A 27310-nucleotide genomic window follows, 5' to 3' on the forward strand; every position below is an offset into this window, starting at 1 on the left:
TTTCCAGTGTGCCAGTATCTTCAGGGTTGATGGTATTCTTGTTACTTTGATTTCCTAATAAATGAGGGAGCAGGGAAAGATTAAATGGAGCCAAGATTATTTCATGTTTTTGCCGACTAGATCTTTAATTTGCCATGGTTTGTTAGTTCTCTGCTATAAAACCAAATATGAAGCCAGTGTATATTGCCAATAAGTCACTTTCAAACCCTATTTTTAACACATAATATGATTTCAGTGAAACTTAAACTCATATGAAATCATTTAGACTTATTTCCAAGTGATCATGTTTACCACCTCTGCAGTAGGTCTTGTTTATGTTCAAGTACTTCGTTCTTTCTTCTTCTGATCACTTGTTTTATAGTGTTTTCCTTTACTTTTGAGATAAAAATTGAATAATTACAGCACAATCCTATATATGTCTACTCAAAAGTAAGTCTCACTAAATTCAAGTAAGTGTCTATAGGTTTGAAGCCTTGACAACTTGCCATAATATATTATTTGATTAAATGGAGTATTAGATATTCTAGAAATCAAATAGCATGGAATCTACATATATCATGTTGAAACTTTTGCTTCAGGTTTTGCTTGTCCTAATGATGGCATCAGCCTTGCGAGAATGTGGTACAGTAATTTTCTAGCGTGTTCCCTTCATTAAAATTCAGTGGGCACTTCCCTGTTCTCTGGCTTAACTCTGGTTTTTGCTGTGCTTTTGTTCCCCATATGAATAGATCTTGTTGAAAGCCAAAGTGGAAGAGAAAACTTTTCAAAGGCAGCATGAATCACTAAGCAGCAAGACTATAACACAGTGTACGGACAGCTCTACTCAGAAAACTATACAAAGTTATTAACTTCTCAGTTTAAGGTAAGTATGACAGTTTTTTAACAACTGTTAAATATCTGGCTGGTAATCAGTCTACCCTATAATTAATTCAAAAGGGTGGGGAGTGGGGAAAGTAAAATTGGGAAGTTGCGTTTTTAGAATGAGCTATTTTGTCATATAATAAAATTTGATGTGAATGAAATGTCAGAATTTAATGTAGTTTTAGAAAACCGTGCCTCTCTCCCACTGTTTACTGATTATTATACACAAGTGACAGTTAGGAAACTGTATATCAAATAACAGTTCTTCAGCTCTTGATAAACATAGAAGTTGTTGGAAAATGGTTTAGATATATTAAATTATGCTCAATGTTAATTCATTAGATAAACGCCATCTTATATAAAATGTAGACATAATTGTTTATTTGGTTACACAATGGGGTTGCTAACCATGCTTGAAATGTAAAATTTAAAACTGCAGTAGTTTGAAAATATAACTAATTCAAATTACTTGCTATATTTACTGAATAATTTATACCTCAGTGTTAAACACACTTATTTGGAACTCAGTCCCTTTAACTAACTTTAATCCTAACCACATTATGTGACATTTTCTTTGAAATGTGTGAGACTATATGTACCTCAGAGCATACATTACATGATGTAAAAAAATGAAAAGTTGTTAACTCAAGATACCCAAGGAAATAGAGAAAATGTAGTATTTGTGGATGACTCCAAATCTAGAAGTAAAATGAAAACTTGTTTTCTCTTTAAAGCATTATGACCAAGGAAGAATCTTACAGGGAAGAATTTAATTATGACAGGATGCCAACTTTGGAGCGTGGAAAACCAGAGAATGGAAATTATGTTCCAGATATTAAATCAAGTGACCTTCAGCTATCAAAGAGGCTTCATCCTTGTTTTAGTTATAGAACATGGATCTACTCTTTGCTGATGGGGGTAAGTATGAACTGTTAATCTGGCCCAGTCAGGCATCAATAGTTGGGACTGTGTTGCACAACTACTAAAAGATAAAGATCATATTATACATGAAAATACAAATTATAATTAAACACATGCATAGCAATATCAGAAGCTAATGATTTTTAAAAAGTAAATGCAGACTGGATAAATGTGTCTTCAGGTATTTTTTAAATCCAGAAGTGATGTGGCCCAACATATCTTCCTGGGGAGGGAGTTCCAAAGGTGTGTGGCCACCAATGAGAAATCCCTGTCCCTAGTACCTGTCAGCCTAATGGCTCTTGCTGGTGGGCCAGAATACAGAGTTTCTCAAGGTGATTAACAATCCTTTACATGTCTCTTCAGAAGTAAGTAAGTTCAATGGGGCTCTCCCATCCCCAGTAAATGGATATATATTAACCTTAAATCATTATTTAAATAACCAACAAGAAAGGCCAATTCAAATAAAATTTCCAGTACCTTGCTTGTATGCTAATCGGCTAAAACAAATATAACATATCTGCTCTCAACTTAATAATGTCTTTATACTACATAGGAACATAATCTAAAACAGCCTTTCCCAACCTGGTGACTTCCAAGTGTTTTGGACAAGATTCCAATCATCTCCGACTATTGGTCAAACTGGCTGGAACCAATGGAGCTGTAGTCCAAAACACCTGGAGGGCAACAGACTGGGAGGAAGGCTGATCTAAAAGTTCTATAACATTTATGTCTACAGGTAAATCCATCCTACTCCCTACTGGAAGCTGGCTGAGGGGGATTAGGATGGGGCAGAAGTGCCCCTCCACTGACAGAGGAGCTCTGCCAGTGGCCCCATAGACCTTTGGAAATCTCTAGCTCTTCCACCAGTGGTGTTCATGTCAGTAGAAAGGGCCCAAAAGACATTCTAGGGAAGCGGCAGATACTCTTGGATTTCCTGGATCCAAAGCCCCCTTGCTCCCCAAGATGGGCTCAGGCTAGGCCCAGAAATTACACCTGTCTGAAGATTAGTTTAAATGAGAAGAAAAAATTGGAAAAGAGAGGTCCACCAGAAAAAAACAAAAACGAAAAACACACAGCACCTCCTGCCCTGGCCACAGCAAGCCAGTAGAGCTTTGGAAGTGGCAGGTTGTCTGTGACTTAACTCCTCAGCCTACCCCACTTAGGTTACTCTGTTAGGGGATTATTTGTGAAAATAAAGATGACTGTTTAGCTCTTTTTTTACTTAAGTAAGGACATGGAGTAAGATCACTTACTGGAAGGTTAAATGCCCAGATCTGTCACAAAACAATAAACAATAGTTACTGGTCACAACTGTGTTGCTCTGTGACATAGAAAGTAAATATCCATGGCGTTTGGTTGGCAGAATCAAAATATTCATTGTTTGAATCATAATAAATTCAATATATGGCTTATTCTGTCATTATCATACTGAGAACGCGTGACCAAAAGTTACATCTTTGTCATTGTTTTGCATAGAATAGCAGAGTGTGACTGAGTGGCTCACTTGAAACACATGGTCAGACCTTGATTTGGCTGCTGTGAAGGACTTTGGTCTTACATGCTCCCTCCTCCCCACTCTCACTTTCTGGTTTGTTGGCCAAATCAGGCTAGGTATGGTTACCACCAACTATAATAAATCACCAAACGAGAATTGCAAACCCAGTTCAGAGTAATTGCCAACTCCCAATTGGAAGAAAACTGATTTACAGTAAACATACTTTGCTCAGTTTGGACTTCATGGGAAACTATATTTATTGAAAACCAGAAAATGAGGCAGGGAATTGGAGAAAATGGGTAGTATCCAATGCAGACCTTGTACGGGTGGCCCAAGTGGCCAGTGGCTGCATACACATGATCCTTACAGCTGGTGGCCAAGAAGTAACGCTTCCAGGGAGAAGCGCTCCAACAAGCAGAAATGCTCATTTATGGAATGGGCATGACCTGCCCCTCCCAGAAACGAGCATTTCCACTCATTATGGCACTTCCCCTGGACGTGCTGCATTGCAGCCACCAGCAGTAGGGGCCGCGAATGCACCACCCTGGGCTGCCTGCACAAGGCCTGCATACTACCCCAGGAGAGGAGTGGGAAGATTTGAGCCTGAAGCCCATTCATGACGGCATCACTGTGTTTTATAGAGGGTTGTAGATTTAGTTTATGCACATAGAGTTTAATATTTCAGCTGTATTACATTCAGATACCATTTTAAACCAGACTATTTTAAAGGGATGCTTAATACATCTGATTTTTAAAGTTTTTTTTTTAAAAAAACAACCCCACCCTGCTTTGAATTTAAAAATCATTTTAAGACAATACGATTGATTTTTATCCACTGTGAAATGGTTGCAGTTTTTCACAGGTATTGATCTTTGATTATGCAGGCTGGCATAAATTCGTCATGCTGCCACTTCTCTAGACAATAAGGTCCACCACACTAATGACTAAAATATACAACGATTACCACAGATATACTATTCCCTGGTTTGACTTCTTTTGTGTTTGTTGGATTTGTTTGTTTTCTGTCTGTCTTTAATTATCTTAACTTCTTATGATACAAAACTTTTATATTTGGTATTAATGAACACTATCCATAAGAACAATCTATCTTCTGATATCTATTTGGAGTTGGGGGACACAATGTAGACTGCAAGCCTATACATACGTATCTAGGAATAAATTCTATTGGTCTCCATGAAACTTACATCTGAGAAATCATGTATAGCATTGTGCTGTTATTTCATTGGTCATTGGTATCAGGGGCAATCAATTTGCACAACCTGTGTATGTGTTTAGGTAAGGGTCCAGTAAATATGAACTCCAGCAGTGCATATGACTTAATCAGTTGACTTCTTCACTACTTGTTCTGACCACCATTCAGTGGACAGTAACGTGAGTACATTTCTTCATTCACCTCGTCACAAGCTGAACGGTTGTCCAGGCAAGCAGTGAAGGAAGTAAAATGAAACTTTTGCTTTTGGGCTCCTTTAGATGGGGGTGGGGGGGAATCGTGTTTCCTTACCGTGGCTCTGCTTCCTGCTTCTCTGCTGCATTTGCAATGAGCTGAAATTAGACAAGAAAGAGAGCAGCAACTACGTGGCTTATGCAGTTCAATGGGACAGTACCCTCTAGTGGGTGTTTTCTTAGCACAACTTTGCCTGCACATGGCAAATTCCAACAAATATCAATTTATTTCAGAAGAGTTTAAAGACGCTCATATTTTTAGTTGCAACATGCATTCATTGTGCCCTCCTTTAGCATGTGTAAAGAGGCCCTGGGTGTGTTATTAACTTCAGGGTTTGGTTTTATTGGTTTTATATTATCCAGCTTCTTGTAACACTTGTCAATAGTAAGAACTACAAACTTTATTCCATTGAGTAATAAAAGTAGATTGTTATTTTTTTTCTGGAACTCCCATCATTCTATGTCCAACTCCCAAGATCAGTGAATACAAATGAAATATCTTACCAGAATTTGTTCTGTACCTCTTTCAGCTTCACTAGTTTAGTTATGGACTTGAATGGCCATGATTGCACCCAATACCCTCGTAAGCCCTCTTATAAAGGTCACAATAAGTGACACTGGTGAATTTAAGGGAAATAAATATCTTTGCCTCTTTAGAGCTATGTGTTTCTAATTCTGCAGGCTTGAGAAGAATAACAATAGTCAAAATTAGCAAAACAGAATGCAGTCTTTATTTTCTGAAATTTCCCCAACTTTTCCTGATTTAACCCTGAGTTCAAAAGGCCATCCCAAGAAAGTTACAATAACTTGAAATGATATCAGACTTGTACTTTGGTCCTGGCATTACTGGAACTTGATATGTTTTTGAACCTTGTGATGAATTTCTAGGGATTATAACATATATTGAGGATGAAGACAAAAAGTCGAGCTGTTCCTTGGAAATGTTTTGCAAACAAGTATGGTCATAACAATTTTAAGAATAATTTGCCTATTTATTTATTTATTTCATTTTTATACCGCCCAATAGCCGAAGCTCTCTGGGCGGTTATTAACAGGTGATCTTGGTCGTTGGAGATTTCAGCATACTTTTACGACAAAATAAATGTGTAGTAGCAGTAGTAGTTGAGGCTCCTGAAGAATTTCCCTGAGCGCTTTACTAAACAGAACTGCTTGTAAATACTTTGGAGCGCACCACTGCGTTGCCACAAAATGCAGGCAAGCTGTCTGTTGATGTTTCAGTGTGCCTGCCAAGAAAGGAGCTTGTTTTCTTTAGCTGGCTTTCAGTTACTACTTCTGTGAGGTTTATTTTCCCTAAAATGTTGTTGCCAGTGACTACTGATTTATGTTTATTTCTGAATTCTTGTTGTTGATAAAGAAAACATAAGGGTGCCATAGTTTGTTTGTTTTTAACATAAAGAGCCATTGCAGTCTATTAAAATAACCATTGCTAAAGAAATATTAATCCCAGCTAAAATGTGTAGACACAAATGGAAATACTGCTTATGCGCCTGGGAATAAATTATATTTTATGGAAGAGAGCTGACAAACACTGGAAGGGGCTGGAAGAAGAAATTACAAAGAGATTGTTTGGATACTTTCCCCCATCACATCTGTGTGCAGTGAAATGAGCAGGCATAGACCTTGCACACCCATTCCCATTGTGCATAGAAATTAGTTGACTGTATTGGCATGTCTAGAATTATTTAAAAGTGTCAATTATTCTACTAAAAGCTAAAACCCGCTAGTATGCAGAACCTATATTGCGGGATCAGGGAAAATCCCACTTTCAAATTAACATGGGATCTCCCAGTGTAAGGCCTTAGCTAGACCTAAGGATTATCCCAGGCAAATGGAGGGGTTGTCCCTGCCTGCTCCCAGGACCCCTGTGTGTCATTTGGATGCACAGGGATGACCCCAGGACAATCCCAGGATATAGGCCTAGTCTAGCCATGGCGTAAGACTCACCCTCTTTGTGTGGTGATGAGGAGCTAGTAGAATGGCCGTATGCACCAAGATTTGCTTCTATTCTCACAATATATAGATGAGATTGGAAAGCTATTGTAAAAAGAGGTACAGAGAGAGAGAGAGGCAAAAGAGAGGCCAATGGAAAGAGAGCACTTTCTGGAGATGGTCTTTTTCACTGGAGCTCTCAGATTGTTCTACTTAAACCCTCTTCAACTACAATGATTTGTGGAAAATTGATTTATTTTTAGGGATTTTTATTTTGCTGTAGGGCAGAACTACATAACGTATGCAGAGAAAAGCAGTATTGGGTGTGGGATTTGGAGCAGAGAAGGATCCGGGGAGAAGGAGGTTTCACCTTTATTTTGCCTACCACTTCTGTGCACCAAGTTTCTCCCACCACTGCCCCATGCAAAGGTTTAAATATGTTTGCCGTCATAGTAAACTCCCTCTGTTGGTGTGTAAAAGCAAAGGCAGGGGTGGTGGTGGGGAGGTGGATTTGGAGTTGGGGAGATGGATTTGGAGTGGAGAAGTGACCAAGTTTAAGTCACTTTACTCCTTCTCCCCAAAATTCCCTCTTGGAAGTTTTTCCATAAGAGAACAGCTGTTGGGGATTTGTAACGTGTGTATGTATGTACTGAGATAAACATTTTCTGTACAGCAGGAATGAAAATAATGACATTTCTAAATACATTTCTTTCCATGGTTGTATACCTAAAAATGCAATCCCATAGAGGGTGGGAATTTACTTGTTGTGTGAATCTTCTCACAATCTGTGTATTTATTATCATCTACTTTTCATCAGTTATGTTGTTCTTTTATGTTGTTGCCAAGTCATTGTGTAATAGTTCTAGGACTTGGGAAACAACAGAGCATGTTATTTTGACTTTAAATCTTTTGATGTTTGGGTCTACTATCAGTACAACAGAGAAAGCATTATTAAATATTCCAGTTGTCTTCCCTTTTTAGAAAGAACTTCCAATTTTCACATACTTTCTTAGCTGTATAATTTTTACCAAAGTATTACTTCAATGTCATTTTTTTTTTGCATTTCAGACTTGCATACTTGTTACCTCTGGATTTTCACTTTATTTGGGGAATGTTTTTCCATCTGAAATGGATTACTTGCGCTGTGCAGCAGGTTCAGTAAGCATAATTTTTAATTGTTGTTCTCTGATAATATAAATTAGAAATATTATTTAGGGTGCAATCCTATGCATGTTTAGACAGAAAAAAGCTCTACAATTCTCAGCATTCCCCAGTCAGCCATTTCTGTCTAATATACATAGGATTGCAGCTTAAATTATTTTATTTTCATTATATTTCAAAACTATTATCTCAGATGCATCACTTTTGTCAGAATGAAACTGCTAACGTGAAAATGTTTCCTTACCTAGTTCTTGCCTGTTGGTTACAAATAAATGGTTTTCTTTAAAACAATTTGCACCATTTACCAATTGAACACACATTTTTTTCTTCTTCATCCAAGTGCTTTACAATAGCAGATGTAGGGTTAAATCAGTCATACTTAGAATAAACCCATAGATTTCAGTAGTCACAAAAAGGCCCTAATCTAGTGAACATTAGTTATGACTAAGGTCTATTGATACCAGAGGGATTTGAATTAATTATAACTAAGTTGTTCTATTGTGAGATGTTGTCACAGGTAAGGTTGGGCCCCAAATCTGTGAGTGGGACTCAACATACCTTGAGTCATCCTGGCAATGAGAAGATGGGGCTTTGGAGCCTAGCTGTGGCATTGGAACTATTCGAAACTCACACCCTATGACAGGCATTCAGCCCAGATGAACAGCCAACAATGGAGATGGCCATCCAGTACTCTTTCCAGTACCCTAAACCTTCTCCTCATCTCTCATTCTCTCTTACTGTCAATGATGTTACGCTTACTCCGGTCAAGGAAGCTCGTAGCCTTGGCTTTATATTTGACTCCTCGCTCTCCTTTATTCCTCATATTGAGGCAGTAGCTAAATCTTGTCGATTTTTCCTGTATAATATTGCCAGGATTCGATCATTTTTGTCTGTCTTTTCCGCCAAGACGCTTGTTCATGCACTGGTTATTTCACGGTTGGACTACTGCAACCTTCTTCTCTCTGGCCTTCCTTCTTCTCACATCAGTCCGTTGGTTTCTGTTCACCACTCTGCCGCAAAGATCATCTTCTTGGCTCGCCGCTCCGACCATGTTACTCCGCTTCTGAAATCTCTTCATTGGCTTCCAATTCACTTCAGAATCCAATATAAACTTCTCCTGTTAACCTTCAAAGCTTTTCACGGTCTAGCTCCTTCCTATCTCTCCTCTCTCATCTCACACTATTGCCCCGCTCGTGCTCTTCGCTCCTCTGATGCCATGTTTCTCGCCTGCCCAAGGGCCTCTACTTCCCTTGCTCGGCTCCGTCCATTTTCTTCTGCTGCCCCTTACGCCTGGAACGCTCTTCCAGAACATTTGAGAACTACAACTTCAATCGCAGCTTTTAAAGCTCAACTAAAAACTTTTCTTTTTCCTAAAGCTTTTAAAACTTGATGTTGTGCAGACTTTATACTGTTAGTTTTACCCTACCCTGTGCCTGCTTACCCTACCCTGTGCCTGTTTGCATTCTCTTCCCCTCCTTATTGTTTTACTATGATTTTATTAGATTGTAAGCCTATGCGGCAGAGTCTTGCTATTTACTGTTTTACTCTGTACAGCACCATGTACATTGATGGTGCTATATAAATAAATAATAATAATAATAATAATAATAATAATAATAATTTCTGTTGGCCAGTCAAGCAGTGATAGTGGCCGAGACAGTTTTAAAGGGTCAGAAGTAACCTGTGCAATTGTCTAAGAAATGAAAGTAGAGAGGCAACATGCACTACAGGCCTTCACTGCCAATCTTAGGTGTCTGAAGTGGAAATGGGCACATAATCAAACAAGCATAGCTGTCACTACTTTAGAAAGAGGAAGGAAAAGGAAAACCACAAGGAAAGGTCAACAGGAGCCTCTAAAGGATCAGGACAGATGTTAGCTTATCCTGAATTGGGTGAAGCAATCCTCGGGCAGACATATTCATGCAAGAGAATTCTGACCCAGTGAATCCAATGGTACAACTTCAGGGTAGGAGGAAGCTAATTTTGAAGAGGAAAAATCTTGTGACTTTATCATTAAACTGTGAATAAAACTGTATTTACTTGATATCTATCTGTCCCAGTTTGCATGATCAATGCAGCTTAAACAAGCCACAGTTGCTTGTTTAAGCTCTGGCACGTCAGGCACTATTTGCCTAATTACCGACCCAGGCATGACTTGTCATTCAAATCCAGGTGGGTTATTTGAGTGTTGTTTCTCCCTTAAACAAGCCATGCCGCCCAGCTTCGGACAACACAAAAAGCCACACCCATGCAGGTACGTGCCACACATTGATCCTGCAAACCATATCAATGTGTGCCTGTTGTGTAATGGAGAATGGGACTCCAACAAAGAGGCCATGGATCCCAATTGAGTTACCTTAAACAGTCAGACATTATTTTTTAAAGGTATATTATCTCTGTTCACAGCAAAATTAAAGTTTTGAAATCATTAGGTTTTCTTTCCTTTGTTGCTTGTCCAGTAAATTCCCAAGCAACATTAAATGTTCGTAAATTCTCAAGCTACATTTATTTCAGGTGTTCCATGAATTTAAGTGTGTCCATTTCTGCTTTGGACTATGGCCTTTGTGGAATTTTTAAAGCAACTATTTTGTAGTATAATCATTTTTTATAAGTGTAACACTTCTAGGGTACAGTGTGCTTTCTAGCGAGCCCGGAACCATGTATCTAGTTCTGTATGCCCAGGATTATTTAGATGTATTTCCCAAATAGTACACATTACTTCCACTAAAGTGATTTTCACAGCAACATCTGCGTGATCATTTAATCTGAGAGACAGTGGGCCTGTCCAAATCTACAAAGCAAGCTTCACTGGTGATTCAGCAGTGGCTTATATGTTCAAATAGAACGCACTGTCAATTCTATCATAAGTACTATACTCTTGGGAAATGTTTATTACTCCTGAAATTCTGATTTAATTTATAGACTGGCTTCTTAATTTTCATTTATTTTCCTCCCTAGTGTATTCCCTCAGCAGCTGTGAGTTTTGCAATAGCTAGAAACAAAGTTAATGTGGTAAGTGTGCCTACATTATATGCTTTTAGACGCCAGGTGAAGACCTTTTTATTCTCCCAACATTTTAACAATCTATAAATTTTAAATAACATGGTTTTAAATTTGTAATTTTGCATTGCTGCTGTTTTTATCTGGTTGAGCTTTTATATTGTATTTTATATTATGGTTTTATACTGTTGTTTTATACTTTGAATGGTTTAATTTTTGTGAACCGCCCAGAGAGCTCCGGCTATTGGGCAGTATAGAAATGTAATAAATAAATAAATAAGTGCTTTGAGTTTGGAATGACTGTTAATATAAAATTACTTAAATTACTTTAATTTTAGAAAATGAAATATTGTTTTTACAGATACCCAATTTTCAGATACTATTTGTTTCTACATTTGCGATTACAACAACATGTTTAGTTTGGTTTGGATGCAAACTTGTCCTGAACCCTACAGCAATAAATGTGAGTTGTAAATAACAAAGATCAATTCTTTATTTAGTTTTCTATTTGATATTGAGTTTGCTTTTTTAATTCCTTGTATATATAATCATTAAACAAATTGATCAGGCATAGTTTGAACACTGTTTTGTTTTTAATATTGATAAATTAATTGTATTGTCTGTCTTTAGGATATATTCAGTAGATTGGATCCAGGGTAAATGAGTTACACAGCCCTCAGTGAAATCAGTGGGACTTAGTCCTTAAAAGATTCTGCCTAGCAGTTAATTTATTTGCAAATTGAAAGTTCAGTTCTTCATCGTGGTCTCTATGCATCACACATATGGGCTCTGCGCCTGCGCTGAGACCTAGATCGGAACCTCCAATAGCTAAGCGACACGCTTTTGGGCGGGAACCCCTTCCCCACGCCACTGCGCATGTACCGTGGGTTCCCGCCCTTATCTCAGTTTTTTTCCGTCCGCCATCGTGCTAGACGCTAGTTTCTATACCTCCAGAAAAGAACTATTTCAACTCTTCTACTTAATACTTTATTATACTTACCTTTTCTTCTTCTATCTTTTTCTCCTAAAAAAAAAAAAAAAAAAAAAAAAAATAGTTAGTAGATATAGTACAAACTTTCAACGCTTCGGCTGAGGCGAATGGCAGTGAAGGCCCCATTTCGTAAATGCGTGTCCTGTGGGGCTAAACTCCCGCCTACGGACGGGCATTCTTTGTGTGTACTCTGCTTAGGAGAGAGCCACAAAGTTCAATCGTGCCACCACTGTATGGCGTTCACAAAGCAGACGCGCAAAAATAGAGCAGACAGACTTCGCTCTATCTTGTGGGAGAAGGCGCTTCGAGCTACCGAGCCAAAGAAGGCCAAAATGGACAAACCACCTACAAAAACCTCCGATACTGAACTTGAAATATCCTCGTTCGTAGTAGGAGATGAGACCGTGGCGCACTATAGGGCTGAGATACCCCTCACGCCAGGACGGTCGCTAGCGAGCTCCGCGGCTAAAAAACTTTCAATAAAAGCCCGGACTCCTAGATCCTCCGAAATGGAGAAGAAGAAGAAAAAGAAGAAAAGGCTGGAAAAGTCCTCACCGAGGCATTCTGGAAAATCAAAATCCAGCAGTACCGTGCCGACCTCGCTACCGACAGCGACGGCAACTTCTTCGGTACCGAACCAGCCATCGATACCGTCTATGGTATCGACACCCGCTAGGAAAAGACAACATGAGCCCCCGAGCCTTTCAGAGGGGGAAATCAGAGATTCGGCCTCAGCGGCCTCAACACGAGACCCGGCACGCCTCACAACAACAGATGAGGCAGCCGAAGTGCCTAGACTTGGAACCCCTAGACCTGCTCCAGTGGAAGTGCAGCAGTCTCCTAGGCCGGATTGGGATCGATCTTCCCAAGTTGCTTACTATAGACCTGAAAATAGGTACTATGACTGGGAAGGCTATCGGCCACACGACTACCTTCCCGAGGGAAGGAGGCTACAATACCCTCCGGAAGCATATTTTGCTTATCCGCCGCCTCCAACAAGGGTCTGTCGAATGCCGGTGGCTCCTCCGTTGTCTCACCATTCATCGCCAGCATCAACCCTTCGACGTCGAGCCGATGCGTCTCCGCATCGACCAGCACCACAACAAGATCAAGCGCTGCAGCCTATTCAACAGCAAATTGAGGCGCCCTCTTCACCAGACAATGACTACCCTTCGGATTCGGAATCTGCACTCTCTATCGCTCCATCAATCCCATCACCAGAAGACGCGGTCTACTCAACTGACCCAGCTTCGCCGTCTGATGACTCTGGAAGATTTGCTGAACACGTCCTAAGAATGGCTCAATCCCTAGGTTTAGATATTCAAAAACCAGAAGATCAGGTGCAGGACAAGATCTATGATGTCTTCCATACCGAAGATAATGCACCGGTAGCCATCCCATTGCCTCAGACGTTAATACAAACTGCCCAGCTAGCATGGAAGACTCCTACATCTAATCAGCCTAATTCTAGGAAATTAGAGTCTATGTACAGAATTCAAGACAAGGACGCGGGTTTTCTATTACAACACCCAAAACCCAACTCCATAGTTGTGGAATCGGCACAAGGCCGATCACAAAGAACCCACTCGGCACCTACCGACAAAGAGGGCAGGAAGCTCGATGTAACTGGGAGGAAAATCTATTCTTCCTCATCACTTGGCATCAGAGCAGCCACTTATGAGGCAACAATGGCCCGGTATCAACTATTTCTTTGGCAGAAGATAGGGTCACTGTGTGATCACCTTCCAGAAGATAAGAGGGAATTAGCCAGGGTATTTCAATCTGAAGCTACTGCCATAGCCAGGCAGCAACTGTCCACAGCGAGACACCAGACGGATTGCCATTCCAAGGCTATGATGGGCGCCGTAGCCTTAAGAAGACACGCTTGGCTCAGATCTGCTAATTTAACAACGGAGACCAAAACCAGAATTGAAAGCCTACCCTTTGACGGGGAAGGACTTTTCAACTCCAAGACGGACGAGGCACTAGATACCATCTATAAGGCCCGTACGACAGCTAGAAGGATGGGTTTCAATGCACCATCCCAACAATACAAACCGCGTCGTTGGACAAAACCACCTGCCCAACAATACCAAAACAGGCCATATTATCAACCCCATCCTAGGCAACAACAACAGCAATTGCAGAAGAAGAGACCTTTCCAAAGTCGATTCCAAGGGGATAAACGTCAACCTGACTTTAGCAAAAAACAGCGGGTTTGACTCCCGTGCCCCAAATCTACCACCATTTTTGAACCGCCTAGCACCCCATTTCCATCAGTGGGAGTTAATAACAACCGACTCCTGGGTGCTCACTATCATCAAGCAGGGCTACGCCATCGAATTCGATGTCCTTCCTCCTCCTTCGGGACCGAAAGTAACAGCACCGTCCGCACCTCTTCTCCTAGAAGTCCAAACCCTACTATCGAAGGGAGCTATCTCCCCGGTGCCACCACATCAAATCAACCAGGGATTCTTCTCCCGCTACTTCACGGTCCCGAAGAAGGATGGCGGTCTTCGACCTATCATGGACCTAAGAAATCTAAACAACTATATCAGCCCCAAGAAGTTCCGTATGACAACGGTTTCTTCGGTACTCCAACTCCTTCACGCAGGCCTTTGGTTCGCGGTGGTAGATTTGAGGGATGCTTATTTCCATATAGCGATCAGGGAATCACATCAACCTTACCTGCGATTCGCCATTGGAACTCAACAATTCCAATTTTCCGTTCTTCCTTTTGGACTTTCGACGGCGCCCAGGGTCTTCACGAAGACGATGGCAGTCGTCTGCGCCCACCTAAGACAAAAACAAATTTTCATCTATCCATACCTGGACGACTGGCTGCTGGTAGCGGAGAACAAATCCACGCTACGAGACAATATATCTACGACCCTCAATTTATTGAACTCGTTAGGCCTCTGGGTCAACGAAGAGAAGTCCATTCTAACGCCTCAAAGGAAGATAGACTTTATAGGGGTGACCTTATCATCCCTGGATGGCAAAGCTTTCCTTCCTCTGGCCAGAGCAAAGACGCTTCACGACTCCATTGTCGATATCGAGAAGCGAACAAGACACTCAGCCTGGACAATTCAAAGGCTACTGGGCTTGATGGCAGCCACTACGGCCGTCATCACGTTTGCGAGGCTTCGCATGAGAGTTTTACAAGGATGGTTCCTGAGAACGTTCGACCTTCGCCTCAACGCTCACAGAGCTTTTCTCTCCATCCCGAAACAAGTACGGGCATCGCTGAAATGGTGGCGCTCGATGGGGAATTTGTTGGAGGGCGTTCCGTTTCAACGACCATCGCCTTCGGTAACGATCGCTACCGATGCCTCCATGGAAGGCTGGGGAGCCCATTGCAACAACCTTACTGCACAAGGGCGATGGCCCCCCTTCTTGAAGGAAGAGCATATCAACCACCTAGAACTCTTGGCAGTGGAGTATGCGATAAAGACTTTTGCCCGGATCATCGAGGGCAGAAATGTCCTGATAGCCACAGACAACACCACGGTAGTCTGTTATATCAACAGACAGGGTGGAACCAGGTCGTACCCGTTGACTCGATCTGCAACCAGAATATGGAATTGGTGTATAAAGAGGGATACTTACCTTGTGGCGGTTCATGTTGCAGGGAAGGACAATGTCATCGCAGACTCACTCAGCAGGTCCTTCCACACCGACCACGAGTGGGAGCTCGACGTCGATACCAGGGAACACCTCTTTCGATGCTGGGGGTATCCAGCCGTCGACGTCTTCGCCACCGAGGGAAACGCAGCCTGCTCCAGGTTCTGCAGCAGAGCTGGAAAAGGAGAAAATTCACTAGGAGACGCATTCACAAGAACGTGGAAAGGAAATCTCCTATACATCTTCCCTCCGTTCCCTCTCCTAACAAGGGTCCTAGCGAAGATCAGGATGGACAATTCGGACTGCATCCTAGTAACACCGTGGTGGCCAAGACAGGCCTGGTTTCCGCATGCTCTTCGTCTATCGAGACAAATTTACATCAGGCTCCCGTCGATACCGAACCTCTTGTCTCGACACCAGGGCAAGGTTCGGCATCCAGATTTATCCACACTGAGGATGACGGCGTGGAGGATAATCCCAACGCCTCTCTCGGTACCGTAAATTTAACAGTTGATCAAATATTGATGGCATCGAGGAAACCGTCAACGAGGAAATCTTACGCCAAGAAGTGGCAAAGATTCCTAATTTTTGCTTCAAAGAGCAATCAGCCAGCAGTTTCATGTCCTATTTCTACAATACTAGAATATTTGCTGTCGCTTTACCGACAAGGTCTAAGACTGTCCTCGATCAGGGTTCACCTAGCTTCGATAGCAGCGTTCCATGACGGTGTCGAAGGGTATTCGCCCTTCTCACACCCCCTCTCAAAAACATTCTTGAAGGGGTTAAAGAATACGATACCGACCATCAAGAACGTCGTACCTTCATGGAGCTTATCTGTGGTCTTACAGTCACTGACTGCTAAACCCTTCGAGCCCATGGCTACAGCCGACCTTAGACTTTTATCATTTAAGACAGTTTTCCTGATAGCCATCACCTCTGCGAGACGTGCAAGCGAGCTTAGAGCTCTCAGAATTGACCCACCTTTTACAGTGTTTCATAGGGACAAGGTCGTTTTACGCACTGACCCTTCATTTCTACCTAAGGTGGTGTCGAACTTTCATGCCTCCCAGGACATTATTCTCCCAGCGTTCTTCCCGAGCCCGACGACGGCAATCGAGACTTCTCTCCATACGCTCGATGTAAGGAGAGCCCTAGCCTTCTACAAAGCTAGGACTGAAAGTTTTAGAAAAACTAAACAGTTATTTGTTTGTTATGGAGAGCCATCTAAGGGCTTGGCCGTCTCCTGTCAGAGACTATCAAGGTGGATTGTAGAGACAATTAATCTTGCCTACTCTCTGTCAAAATTGGAACTGCAACAGTCAGTTAAGGCTCATTCCACTAGAGCTGTAGCAACATCAGTTGCATTCAGCAGGGGAGTCTCCCTGACAGATGTCTGCAAGGCTGCAACGTGGTCTACTCCATCCACGTTTGTCAGGCACTACAACGTGGACACTCGAGCCCGTCAGGACTGCACCTTCGGGAGAGCAGTGCTCTCGGAAGTCCTGAGATGACAGCTAACCTAAAGAGCTCTGAGGCTGGGACATGATGCACCAACCCACCTCCAAAGGTATGTCAGCTTGCTACTCGCCCATATGTGTGATGCATAGAGACCACGATGAAGAAATGCAGGTTGCTTACCTGTAACTGTAGTTCTTCGAGTGGTCATCTATGCATTCACACAACCCACCCACCAACCCCGCTTGGTGGCATATCTTATTCTTTATTAGAGCACTGTATTCATGTGTTATGATACATCTGAAACTGATTAATTATATTCATGTTTATGGGAGCACGATGTCAGACTCCTATGAACTGAGATAAGGGCGGGAACCCACGGTACATGCGCAGTGGCGTGGGGAAGGGGTTCCCGCCCAAAAGCGTGTCGCTTAGCTATTGGAGGTTCCGATCTAGGTCTCAGCGCAGGCGCAGAGCCCATATGTGTGAATGCATAGATGACCACTCGAAGAACTACAGTTACAGGTAAGCAACCTGCATTTCTTCTATATTTGGGCTGGTTCACACATGCATGTACATAATTTGATTTCTAAGTAATTAGTAATTTGTAGCTTAATGTTTTGAACCAACTCCATTGAAAAAATATGTTTGAGGAGTCTTTAGGTGATCCAAAGAGGTATTTCACACAAGCGAAATAAGGCACGCTCTTGACTGGCCACTCATGGAAGTTTGCAGGTCTTTTTGACAAGATCATTAACTTCCTGAATGTCTCCAGCACCTTCCCCTGATAATCCCATTCAACCCCCATTAACCCACCCCGATAGCCAGATTCTTCTGAAATATCGCAGGATTACATTGCAAATGTAATGTTTGGTGTAAAACAGACAAGAGGGTTATACTGCACTGTTTGATATAATTTTATACATACATTTATATTAATCTAAATTATTAAATAAATTTTATGCACAGATAAATTTCAACTTGATTCTCCTAATTCTACTGGAAATGTTCATGGCAACTACTGTAATCATTTCAGCTAGGTCTAATGAGGAATGCTGCAGGAGGAAGAAAGTAAGTTTTTCCTTTAATATTTTTAAAATAGATTAATGCTCCTACTTCAACATGTATCACATATCTCTTTTTTTACTAAAAGCTCTGCCTTTCTTCATATGTGCCTATAGACTCAGACAAAAGCCTCCCAACTGTGATTCCACAATATAGTCTAGTCAGGAGGGCAGCAATCAATTCAAGGGATCTATTCCCTGTATTCTAATGAATATTGTTCCTTGGGGCACATTTTAGCTGGAGAGTAACTTCTGGATACATCCTTAATTCATTCCATTTTTATTTCTGTATTTTGTATCTGAAAGAAAGCTTTGCATACAGACATCTGGCTGGTAGTAAGCTCAGGAGATTCCTTCTTTTTTAATAGCACATACTTCTTCCAAAAATTAAATCAGTATCCATGTTATAATATCTGTTAGTTATTAATATCTATTAGGTTAGTTATTAAACTAACCTTTGCCTTAATAATTTTGTTATGAATGTATTGGGCATGTGTAACTATAGCCCCAGACAATACAACATTTACATATAGTGCATTGTCAGTAGCTAACATATTCTTCCACATAGATCTATGTAACCGATCAAATAGTATTCCTTCCTGTTTGTGTTCTATGCTGAAAGGACCTCAAGAGAACTAGGATCTTCCAACAGTTTACTTGCATAAGATAAAACCTGTTAGCAATTTTGTAGAAGAATAAAGTTGCAAATCTCAAACAATTTATTCTGTGTAACCAACCTGGATTGGATCCAGAAGTGCCTTCCATGAATGGAGGCCTCTTCTCCGAAATCCAGCAGTATGCTTCTATTAACTTAAGGCACGGAGCAACCTCTTGCACAATGCTTTATGATGCATTTCTGCACAAGACATTGCACAATCCCATGCACAAAGTTTTCCACAATGTATCAAGATGCCTGCTTGCACTAATTCCATCTTGTGTGAAGTCCTCCACTAGCTCTAGTGCAACAGTTTGCAGAACAGCACCATTGCCAGAGTTTCTTTCACAGGTGTGTCTCTGGATCTAACACCCTATCATATAATCCTCCCTCTGAACAAGTTCTTTTATGAATGGCTGTGACACTTCAGGTGCAGTGCTTCAGCATGAATAGGTTACACTGTGAGTGTGTGTGACTATAGAGGGTGGGACGGTGGGAGGGTGGGACCCACACCCACACCCACACACAGAGTTATATATTTAGATAGAGATGCTTTATGCTTAAGTAACTTTGCATTTGTGTTAGTATTAGTTCTATGTACACAGAGGTGGTACTAGAAGGAGGAAGAGGTCTTTCTCACATAAAGCATACATAAATAAACATAAGTTTGAACATGGGTTCCTCCTTTTCTGAATAAAAACACATACTAATAAATTACCAATATAGTTCTTTCCATCTGCAGGTAGCTTCTACTTACTACGAACACTTGGTAAGTTAGGGCACAACCTTATGCATGTTCAAACTGAAGAAGTCCTACAACTATGCTAGCTGGGGAATGCTGGGAGTTATAGGACCTTTTCTGTCTAAATAAGCCTAGGACTGAACCAGTGCACGTGCTGGTAACTTCAAGGCTCGATTTCTGCAATGCGCTCTACACAGGGCTACCTTTGTGCCTAGTCCGGAAACTTCAACTAGTTCAAAATATGGCAGCCAGGCTGGTCACCGGTACACCTAGGCATGACCATATTACACCAGTTTTAAAATCTCTTCACTGGCTGCCAATTAGTTTCCGAGCGAAGTATAAAGTATTGGTTATTACCTTTAAAGCCCTACATGGCTTGGGTCCAGGCTACCTGTGGGATTGCCTTCTCCCTTAAAATCCACCCCGCACACTCTGGTCCTCTGGGAAAAATCTACTTCAGCTAGCAAAAACTAGATTAACAACTGTTACCCAGAGGACTTTCTCTTCTGCTGCTCCCAGACTGTGGAATGGCCTGCCGGAGGAAACTCGTCAACTTAACAGTCTACTAGCATTCAAGAAAGCTATAAAGACTGATCTCTTCCGGCAGGCCTATCCAGTAGAATTTTAAGATGTTTTTAGGATGTTTTTAACAATGTATATTATGTTTAATTCAGTTTTATGTATTTTATCGTTTATTGTTGTTCCCTGCCTCGATCAGAATGGAGAGGCGGGTGAGAAATAAATTTATTATTATTATTATTATCATTATTATTAATTGCTTATTCTGATCTTTCCCCCCCTCCGTTTTAGACAACTGTGTATGATAGTACCAGCACATTGAATAATGTCAGCTTTCCAACACGGATCCTAAGATCCTATTCAGTAAGAAATCTTTGTTTTATCATTGTCTATGAGTCTTCTATGAATTTATTATATCCAAATTTCAAGCAAATTCCTCTTTTTTTTAGGTAATTGAAGTGATTATTGGAATTTCTGCTGTGTTCGGTGGAATAATCGCTTTGAATATGGATGTGTTAGTCTCAGGCCCATATCTTTCAGTAACTTTCTTTTGGATCTTAGTGGCTGTAAGTATAAAATTGAATTGTATTTATAAAATAGTATGCTCATTTTGATTTTTAATGATTTTTTTTAAAAAAAACTTAGTTATTGTTCTGTGTCTATACATTAGGAGGTAAGGACTAGACATCCCCATACTATAAAATTCCCATACTATTTATTAACAACATTTATATGCCTTCCAGTAACAGTGTTCTTTAGAAATAAGAGAGTCTAGAGACATGCTTGTATATAATGTATGATGTGTTTTCTATATTTTCCCTTTATAGGAAATAAAAAAGTGCAGTCAATGAAAGCACAATCCATGTAATCATCACGTTTGCTAATATTCACTGCTATGTAAAATGTAGTCTTCCTGAGGATATGAACATTTTTTCGTGTTTGATTTCCTTTTAGTGTTTTCCCAGTGCCATTGCAAGTCACGTTGCTGCTGAATATCCAAGTAAATGCTTGGTAAGTGTGTTATTAAAAGAGATGGTAGCACTTCAGTGGACTGATCATCAAGCATGTTTTTGTTGGTAGAGTGAAAATAGGTCCAGTAGACCTTTATGAAAACTATTAGATTGATCTACCCCAAGCACCTTTCCTTCAGGCTAGGGAGATATTATATTTTCATACAGTTTATGAAGATGGAATAATGGAGCAGTCACTGCCTGTTGTGTACACATTGATCCCACAATGGTTTCCAAAAAACTGGTTTTGCAGGATTTTATATTGCTACAAAACCTATTTAAATAGAGATGATAGTGGGAAAAACAGCTCTAAATTTCTACTTCCAAAAACATTTCAGTCCTCATTTATTGCACTTTGGTCCCCTGCCTTCCATCCAAAATGTTACTGCACACTGCACTGGCTACTAAATAATAATGATCATTCTCTATTGGCTTCCATTCACATACAATATCACATATAATATTCTTATCATCTTACATTGGTTTGTAAGTGGGACTGTTGGGTTAGGTGCTGTTTTTATTCTGTTATTGTGTTTTTAATTCCTTTTAATGCATTTATTTTATCATTTTAATTGAGTTTTATTTATGATTGTAATCCACCTTCAATGAAGTTTTGCTTGGTAGAAAGGTAGAGTCCAAATCATATCAATAAATAAATCTGTTTCATCCCGCCATCGCAACATGTTATTGTTATACATAGTTAAGTTATACATCTCCTTGGTGGTCTTTTTGTTTGTTATAACGGAGATTGATACAGGGTCACTTAAAAGCGTTTAACAGCACAATCTTATATGTATCTACTCAAAATTAAATCCAAGTAAGTTAACTAGTACTTGCTCCCAAGTAAATGTGTATAGGATTTCAGCCTAAGTGAATTGGTAGTCACATTTGTTCCCAGTTTTGGTATGTATTGTTTCACTCTCCCTTTTCCCCATTCCTATTTTCTTGTCTCTCCCTCATACTGGCTACTGCCATAAGCTTTACTGTGCTTAAAGAGCTCAGCTTGTAGCCTTTGGATAGGGGCCTGTGTCTTTGTCTAGATATTACTTTGTGTGAATTTTTAACATCTCATATTCATTGTACTCTACGAGCAAAGCTTAAATTTTGAACTTCAATAAATAAATGATTGCGAGCTTCATTTACGCAAGCTTATAAAGATATACAAAATACACACAACCATGAACCTTTTTTGTTTAACAAGTGTATAACTATATTTATCTATATCACAATTTTATCTTTAATTTAGGTAGAAGTTCTGATTGCCATAAGCAGTGTTACATCTCCATTATTATTCACAGCTTCAGGATATTTGTCCTTCAGTGTAATGCGCATAGTTGACATCTTTAAAAACTACCCACCAACGGTTAAAGTATGTATTTATTTAGCGACTGAACAAATCATGTCGGTGTATTGTGAACAGGGCCACGGTGTTCTGTGCAAATTAATGATTTGCACTGTTAAGAAATCATAGCTTTTATAAATGCTGGTTCCATTTTTCTGACTTACAGTATGTGACTTTGGAGCACTTATGGGCGGAAGTAGAAACACTGGGTTGTGTACATGCAGGACTTCCTTGGGGGCTGAGGGTGAAAATTTTGTGAGGCAGGAGCCAAAGGGGAAGCAGGGTAAAAAGGCAATGGGAAGGCAGACTGTTATATATTTATTTAAACTAACCAGTCAATTTTTAGCTACCCTTTAATGATTTGCCATATAATTTGTAAGAACGTGATGGAGACCAAGTCATTGGCTAGTGAATGTTATGTTGCATTTTGTCAGTGAAGTCATTTTGAGTAATTTCTAGTTCTTGGAATGTTTTAGAGATGTTTATCAATTGATTGAAATCTATTTTCATTTCAACAGTGAAAATACTTGCTTGCAAATTTGCATACTACCAAAGACGTCAGTTTCAGGAGATAATTTCAGTTGCAGGGCAAAACATGACAAGCTTCTTCTTGCCTGCTGTGGTAACTGAATGAGTTAGTACTTCTAATCACAGATGTGCAAAACAAGTGTCTCAGCCACCTTAAAATATGTGATTTGAAAGCATACTATATTTGGCTTTCTTTAAAGGCATTAGTCCACTGCTACTGCTTGGATTTATACGCAAATAATCATCATCATTCTGTGCATTGGAAGCTTAAAAGCATAGTTTTAGTCACTGTTATATAAGGGAATTGCTTGCCCATTTCTGTTCAATATTAGCAATTACTCATAGTAAGCATATGCAATATGTAAAAAATTATTGTTTGCAGTTGTTAAAGACAACCTGTCATTATGTGTTTATCATTTTCCCATAGCTATGCTAATAAGTCCATAAGGTGTACAGAAAATATGGTCCTGTCAATGTTGACTATATCTATTTGTGTGCATGTGTGTTTGTTTTTTAAAAAGAAAATTTTCTTTCTCTGTTACCATCTGGAGCTTTTAAAGGGTCTTAAATATCCAAATTAGCAAATACTTTAAGAACTGAGGCTTTGGCTTCTGTCTTACAATTACATCAAAACAAAATATGTGAATATCACATCCCTAGTCTGGGTTGTGGACTTTGAAAATTGATTTTCTTGACAATGACACAGCCCTGCAGGAAACCAGGGTACAGCCCAAAGTTGTTGCTCCAATGTGCTCACAGTAAGTTGCATTGCAAAGGGTATTTGGTGTGTTTCCATGGACCTCATATTTAGGTTATCAAAAATGTGAATGGAGCACAAGTGTATTTCTTCAGAATATAAAAACTGAATAGCTATAAAAACACTCTCTTATATGAAGGTGTTTTTTTTAGAAGCAAAACTGTGTGTGTTTTCCATGTGAGCAGGAGTGGTTGACTGGTGCTCCAATATATGTCTTTCTGGCCTCTGGTGACCCTACTGATTTTTAATCAAGATATGGTATAAAGTTTGCCCATAGTTGACTTCTGAGGAAAAGAAAAAGTTTCTAAACTAAGAAATTAATATACTGTAATATTGAAATGTAGACTGAGTTGAGTTCAGAGTTCCATTTATGGAATGGGGTACTCTTGGGTCTCTGCTCCCCCTTTCTCTGGCAACCTCCTGCACACACCAAACATCTACTTCAGAGATTTGGAAGACAGTCCAGAACTTCTTGGGAGGTGTCATGGTAGACTGCAGTGGGAAGGGAGAATTGGCACAAATTGTCTGCCCCCAACTTACATTCATAGAAGCCTCCCCACTGGATCCAAGTCCCTTTCATGAATGAAAGGACTAGTTTTAATTTAACATATAGTCTTTATTTCCTACAGCTTAGAAACTTTTTGTTCCTTTACAAGTCATATTAAAGATAAACTCTCTAAATTTGTTCAGTTTTATCTGTACATGTATGTACTAAGTAAATGTACACAGTTGCTTGTGTTTGAAGCCTGGGAAGACCTTTCTAATAAATGGTAGCAAAACATACTACTGGCTCCCAAAGCAATAGCTGGAGAATATAAGGGCCTTTTAGCTATCCCTGAAACAGAGAAATGAATAAAACCGGGCATGGGAAAAACAGGGCAATGTGATCTTATGGGGCAGTAAAGTGCACAAGAATTAGCATATCTAAAACCTGTTCTGTGTACATATTGATTTTTAGCAGTCTTATGATGTGCTCCTCCTGCTTCTAATGCTGATGCTGTTAGTTCAAGCTTTCCTGACCACTGGCACTGTCATATTGTGTGTAAACTTCAAAGCAAAAATGAAAATGCATGACTCAATGTGGTCTGTGCCACAAATAAACAAGCAAGAGTACAAAACAACGGAGGTGAGTAAGATAGCACTTTAAAAACGATCTGATCTTGGAATGTTTCTGATCATTTAGGTCTTGTTGTCATCACAACAATTAGGTCATATTGTTATTATTTAAAATGTGGAGAACATATTTATTTATATTAGGTGATTTATTACCATACCCACCTTAAATCTAGCAATGGGTGGATCCAGAAGGCATCCATCTGATTTCAGGGAGGAGGAATTTCTGTTTTTTGCAGCTCTATCTTGGAATCTGTATGAAGGCTGCATACTCCGAAATGTAAATGAAAAGACCTCAATACACCCAACACCCTTCCCAATATGAATTGGCTTATTGCTAGCAGGCATACTCCAAATGTAGCTGTTTAGATAGATCAGTTCCAAATTGCACCCACTGTTTAAAACAATATATGTCCAACAAAACTTGTTCACATTCATCCCTTGATATCCTTGCTTGTTGTCTAACTTCATATCGTAAGCTACTTGGAGCAGGAATCTTATTTTACTCTGTAAAGTGTCCTGTCCATTGAGGTTTCCATATAAATAAATAAATATTAACATGTTTGGGTCAATTTATTATAGTTTGTGAATTTTAAGTAGAATTCAAAAATGACAAATCTTGATAAAATAGTTAAGAGCAGAGACACCACACTGACAACAAAGGTCCGCATAGTTAAAGCAATGGTATTCCCCGTAGTAACCTATGGCTGCGAGAGCTGGACCATAAGGAAAGCTGAGCGAAGGAAGATAGATGCTTTTGAACTGGGGTGTTGGAGGAAAATGCTGAGAGTGCCTTGGACTGCAAGAAGATCAAACCAGTCCATACTCCAGGAAGTAAAGCCAGACTGCTCACTTGAGGGAATGGTATTAAAGGCAAAACTGAAGTACTTTGGCCACATAATGAGAAGACAGGATACCCTGGAGAAGAGGCTGATGCTAGGGAAAGTGGAAGGCAACGACCAAGGGCAAGATGGATGGATGATATTCTGGAGGTGACAGGCTTGACCTTGGTGGAGCTGGGGGTGGCAACAGCCGACAGAAAGCTCTGGCGTGGGCTGGTCCATGAAGTCCCGAAGAGTCGGAAGCGACTGAACGAATAAACAACAACAACAAACATAAAATAAATCTTTCTTGTTGAATCACACGATACATTTATCATAGTTGGGAGGGGGAGTTCTTTGCAGTTCTGCCTGGCTCATATATTTAGTTGTCAAAGGATATATGATCCACTAGATGTGTGATCACATTTCTCCAACTTTAATTATTGTTTGAACTTGCAGTTGCAGGAAGCCCTTTTCTGAATTGTGGCTAGATGAGGCATTTTAATACTTTTCTCCCATGCCTTTTTATCAATTAAAGTTGCCCACCCTAAACCTATTCGCCCCAGAAGAGAAGCTGATATTTATGCCCATAACGTCTTCTATCTCAGAGCAAACAACAGCTTTGGAGCATTTTTATCAACAAAATATCATGGAGGAAAGAATTAAATTCCCCATGCATCTACCTCTTCAGCTAGCGATTGACCTTATTTTGTGCTCTTCTGTTCTCGTTTGTCAATTACAGTGTTTGAAACCCTTTTTTAAATTTTATTTTAGGTTTCCAATAACAGCATGAAGGATTTTGATAAAGAGAAGGCGTGGAAAGCTGTTGTAGTGCAGATGGCCCAGTAATCTGGATTTAAGAAACTGAACTGGGAAAACTGTTGGCGTTAGGGCATATTAACCTTTGCATTTGCAAGTACTATGGTAATAGTCACAAAGCAACTTATTTCATCGCAGCACCATTAACCACTTGTTTCAATAGGGTGTGCATTTGATTTTCATTTATTAACTTCTTAATTGTTGTGTTTTATTCGCAAAGAGACTTTAAAGCAGCGACTTTGTTAATCAGAAATTAAGACCATCTGAACAGTTACATATGTAACTGTGTGGTAGGTCTTGTTTATTACAAGAGACTAATATAATTGCTGGTGTTCAGTTGATGTAACAGTTTAAGCATTTTTGTAAAATTATACATATGAATTATTCATGCTTTTGCCTAAGAACATCATTTTTGTAGGAGTTGCAAAGCTCTTAAGAATTTCTTATTACTTTTATATAAAATAAAAGTCTTTATCACAGAACAGGTATGGATTGATGATGCTTTATAGAACATGAGCAAAAATATCTTTATTACAAGAGCAGTATCTGAACAAAGAAATACATGATCTACAATGGGAAACCTCTATATGAAGACTATGTATTTTCTTTCACATGTGCATTCCTCTTTCTTTTTATAATATTTATTTATTGCATTTTTATACCACCCAGTAGCCAAAGCTCCCTGGGAGGTTCACATAATGATAATAATAATATTATTTCTTACCCGCCTCTCCCTTTGGATTGAGTCGGGGAACAACATTTATCAGCATATTCCTGCAATGAGTACTATTCCTTGGTATGATGCCAGAGTATTATGGAGTTTTGGAAATGATACAGTGGCACAGATAATTGGGCTATTAAGTGTGTGGCAAAGAAAGGGAATGTTAGGAATTGGGAAATAATTCTTTGATCTTCCCAGTAATACCGTATTTCTTCAATTCTGAGACACACTTTCCCCCCCATGTAAACATCTCTAAAAACGGGGTGCGTCTTAGAATCGCAGGTGTGTCTTTTTTCT

General features: G+C 39.9%; 1 protein-coding gene across 1 annotated transcript; it reads left to right on the forward strand.

Annotated features, from left to right (window-relative positions):
* Window positions 1-63: 63 nt before the first annotated feature.
* Window positions 64-26768, forward strand: MLC1 (modulator of VRAC current 1). Its single transcript, XM_063134887.1, has 13 exons — window positions 64-137; window positions 729-862; window positions 1596-1779; window positions 7760-7849; window positions 10811-10864; window positions 11214-11315; window positions 17892-17993; window positions 20194-20265; window positions 20352-20468; window positions 20857-20913; window positions 22159-22281; window positions 24498-24665; window positions 26248-26768. The coding sequence occupies exons 3-13, from the start codon at window positions 1600-1602 to the stop codon at window positions 26320-26322; spliced, it is 1140 nt and encodes a 379-aa protein (XP_062990957.1). The 5' UTR covers window positions 64-137; window positions 729-862; window positions 1596-1599; the 3' UTR covers window positions 26323-26768.
* Window positions 26769-27310: the final 542 nt, after the last annotated feature.

The sequence above is a fragment of the Elgaria multicarinata genome, chromosome 9, assembly GCF_023053635.1.
Source record: "Elgaria multicarinata webbii isolate HBS135686 ecotype San Diego chromosome 9, rElgMul1.1.pri, whole genome shotgun sequence".
Lineage (NCBI taxonomy): Eukaryota > Metazoa > Chordata > Lepidosauria > Squamata > Anguidae > Elgaria > Elgaria multicarinata.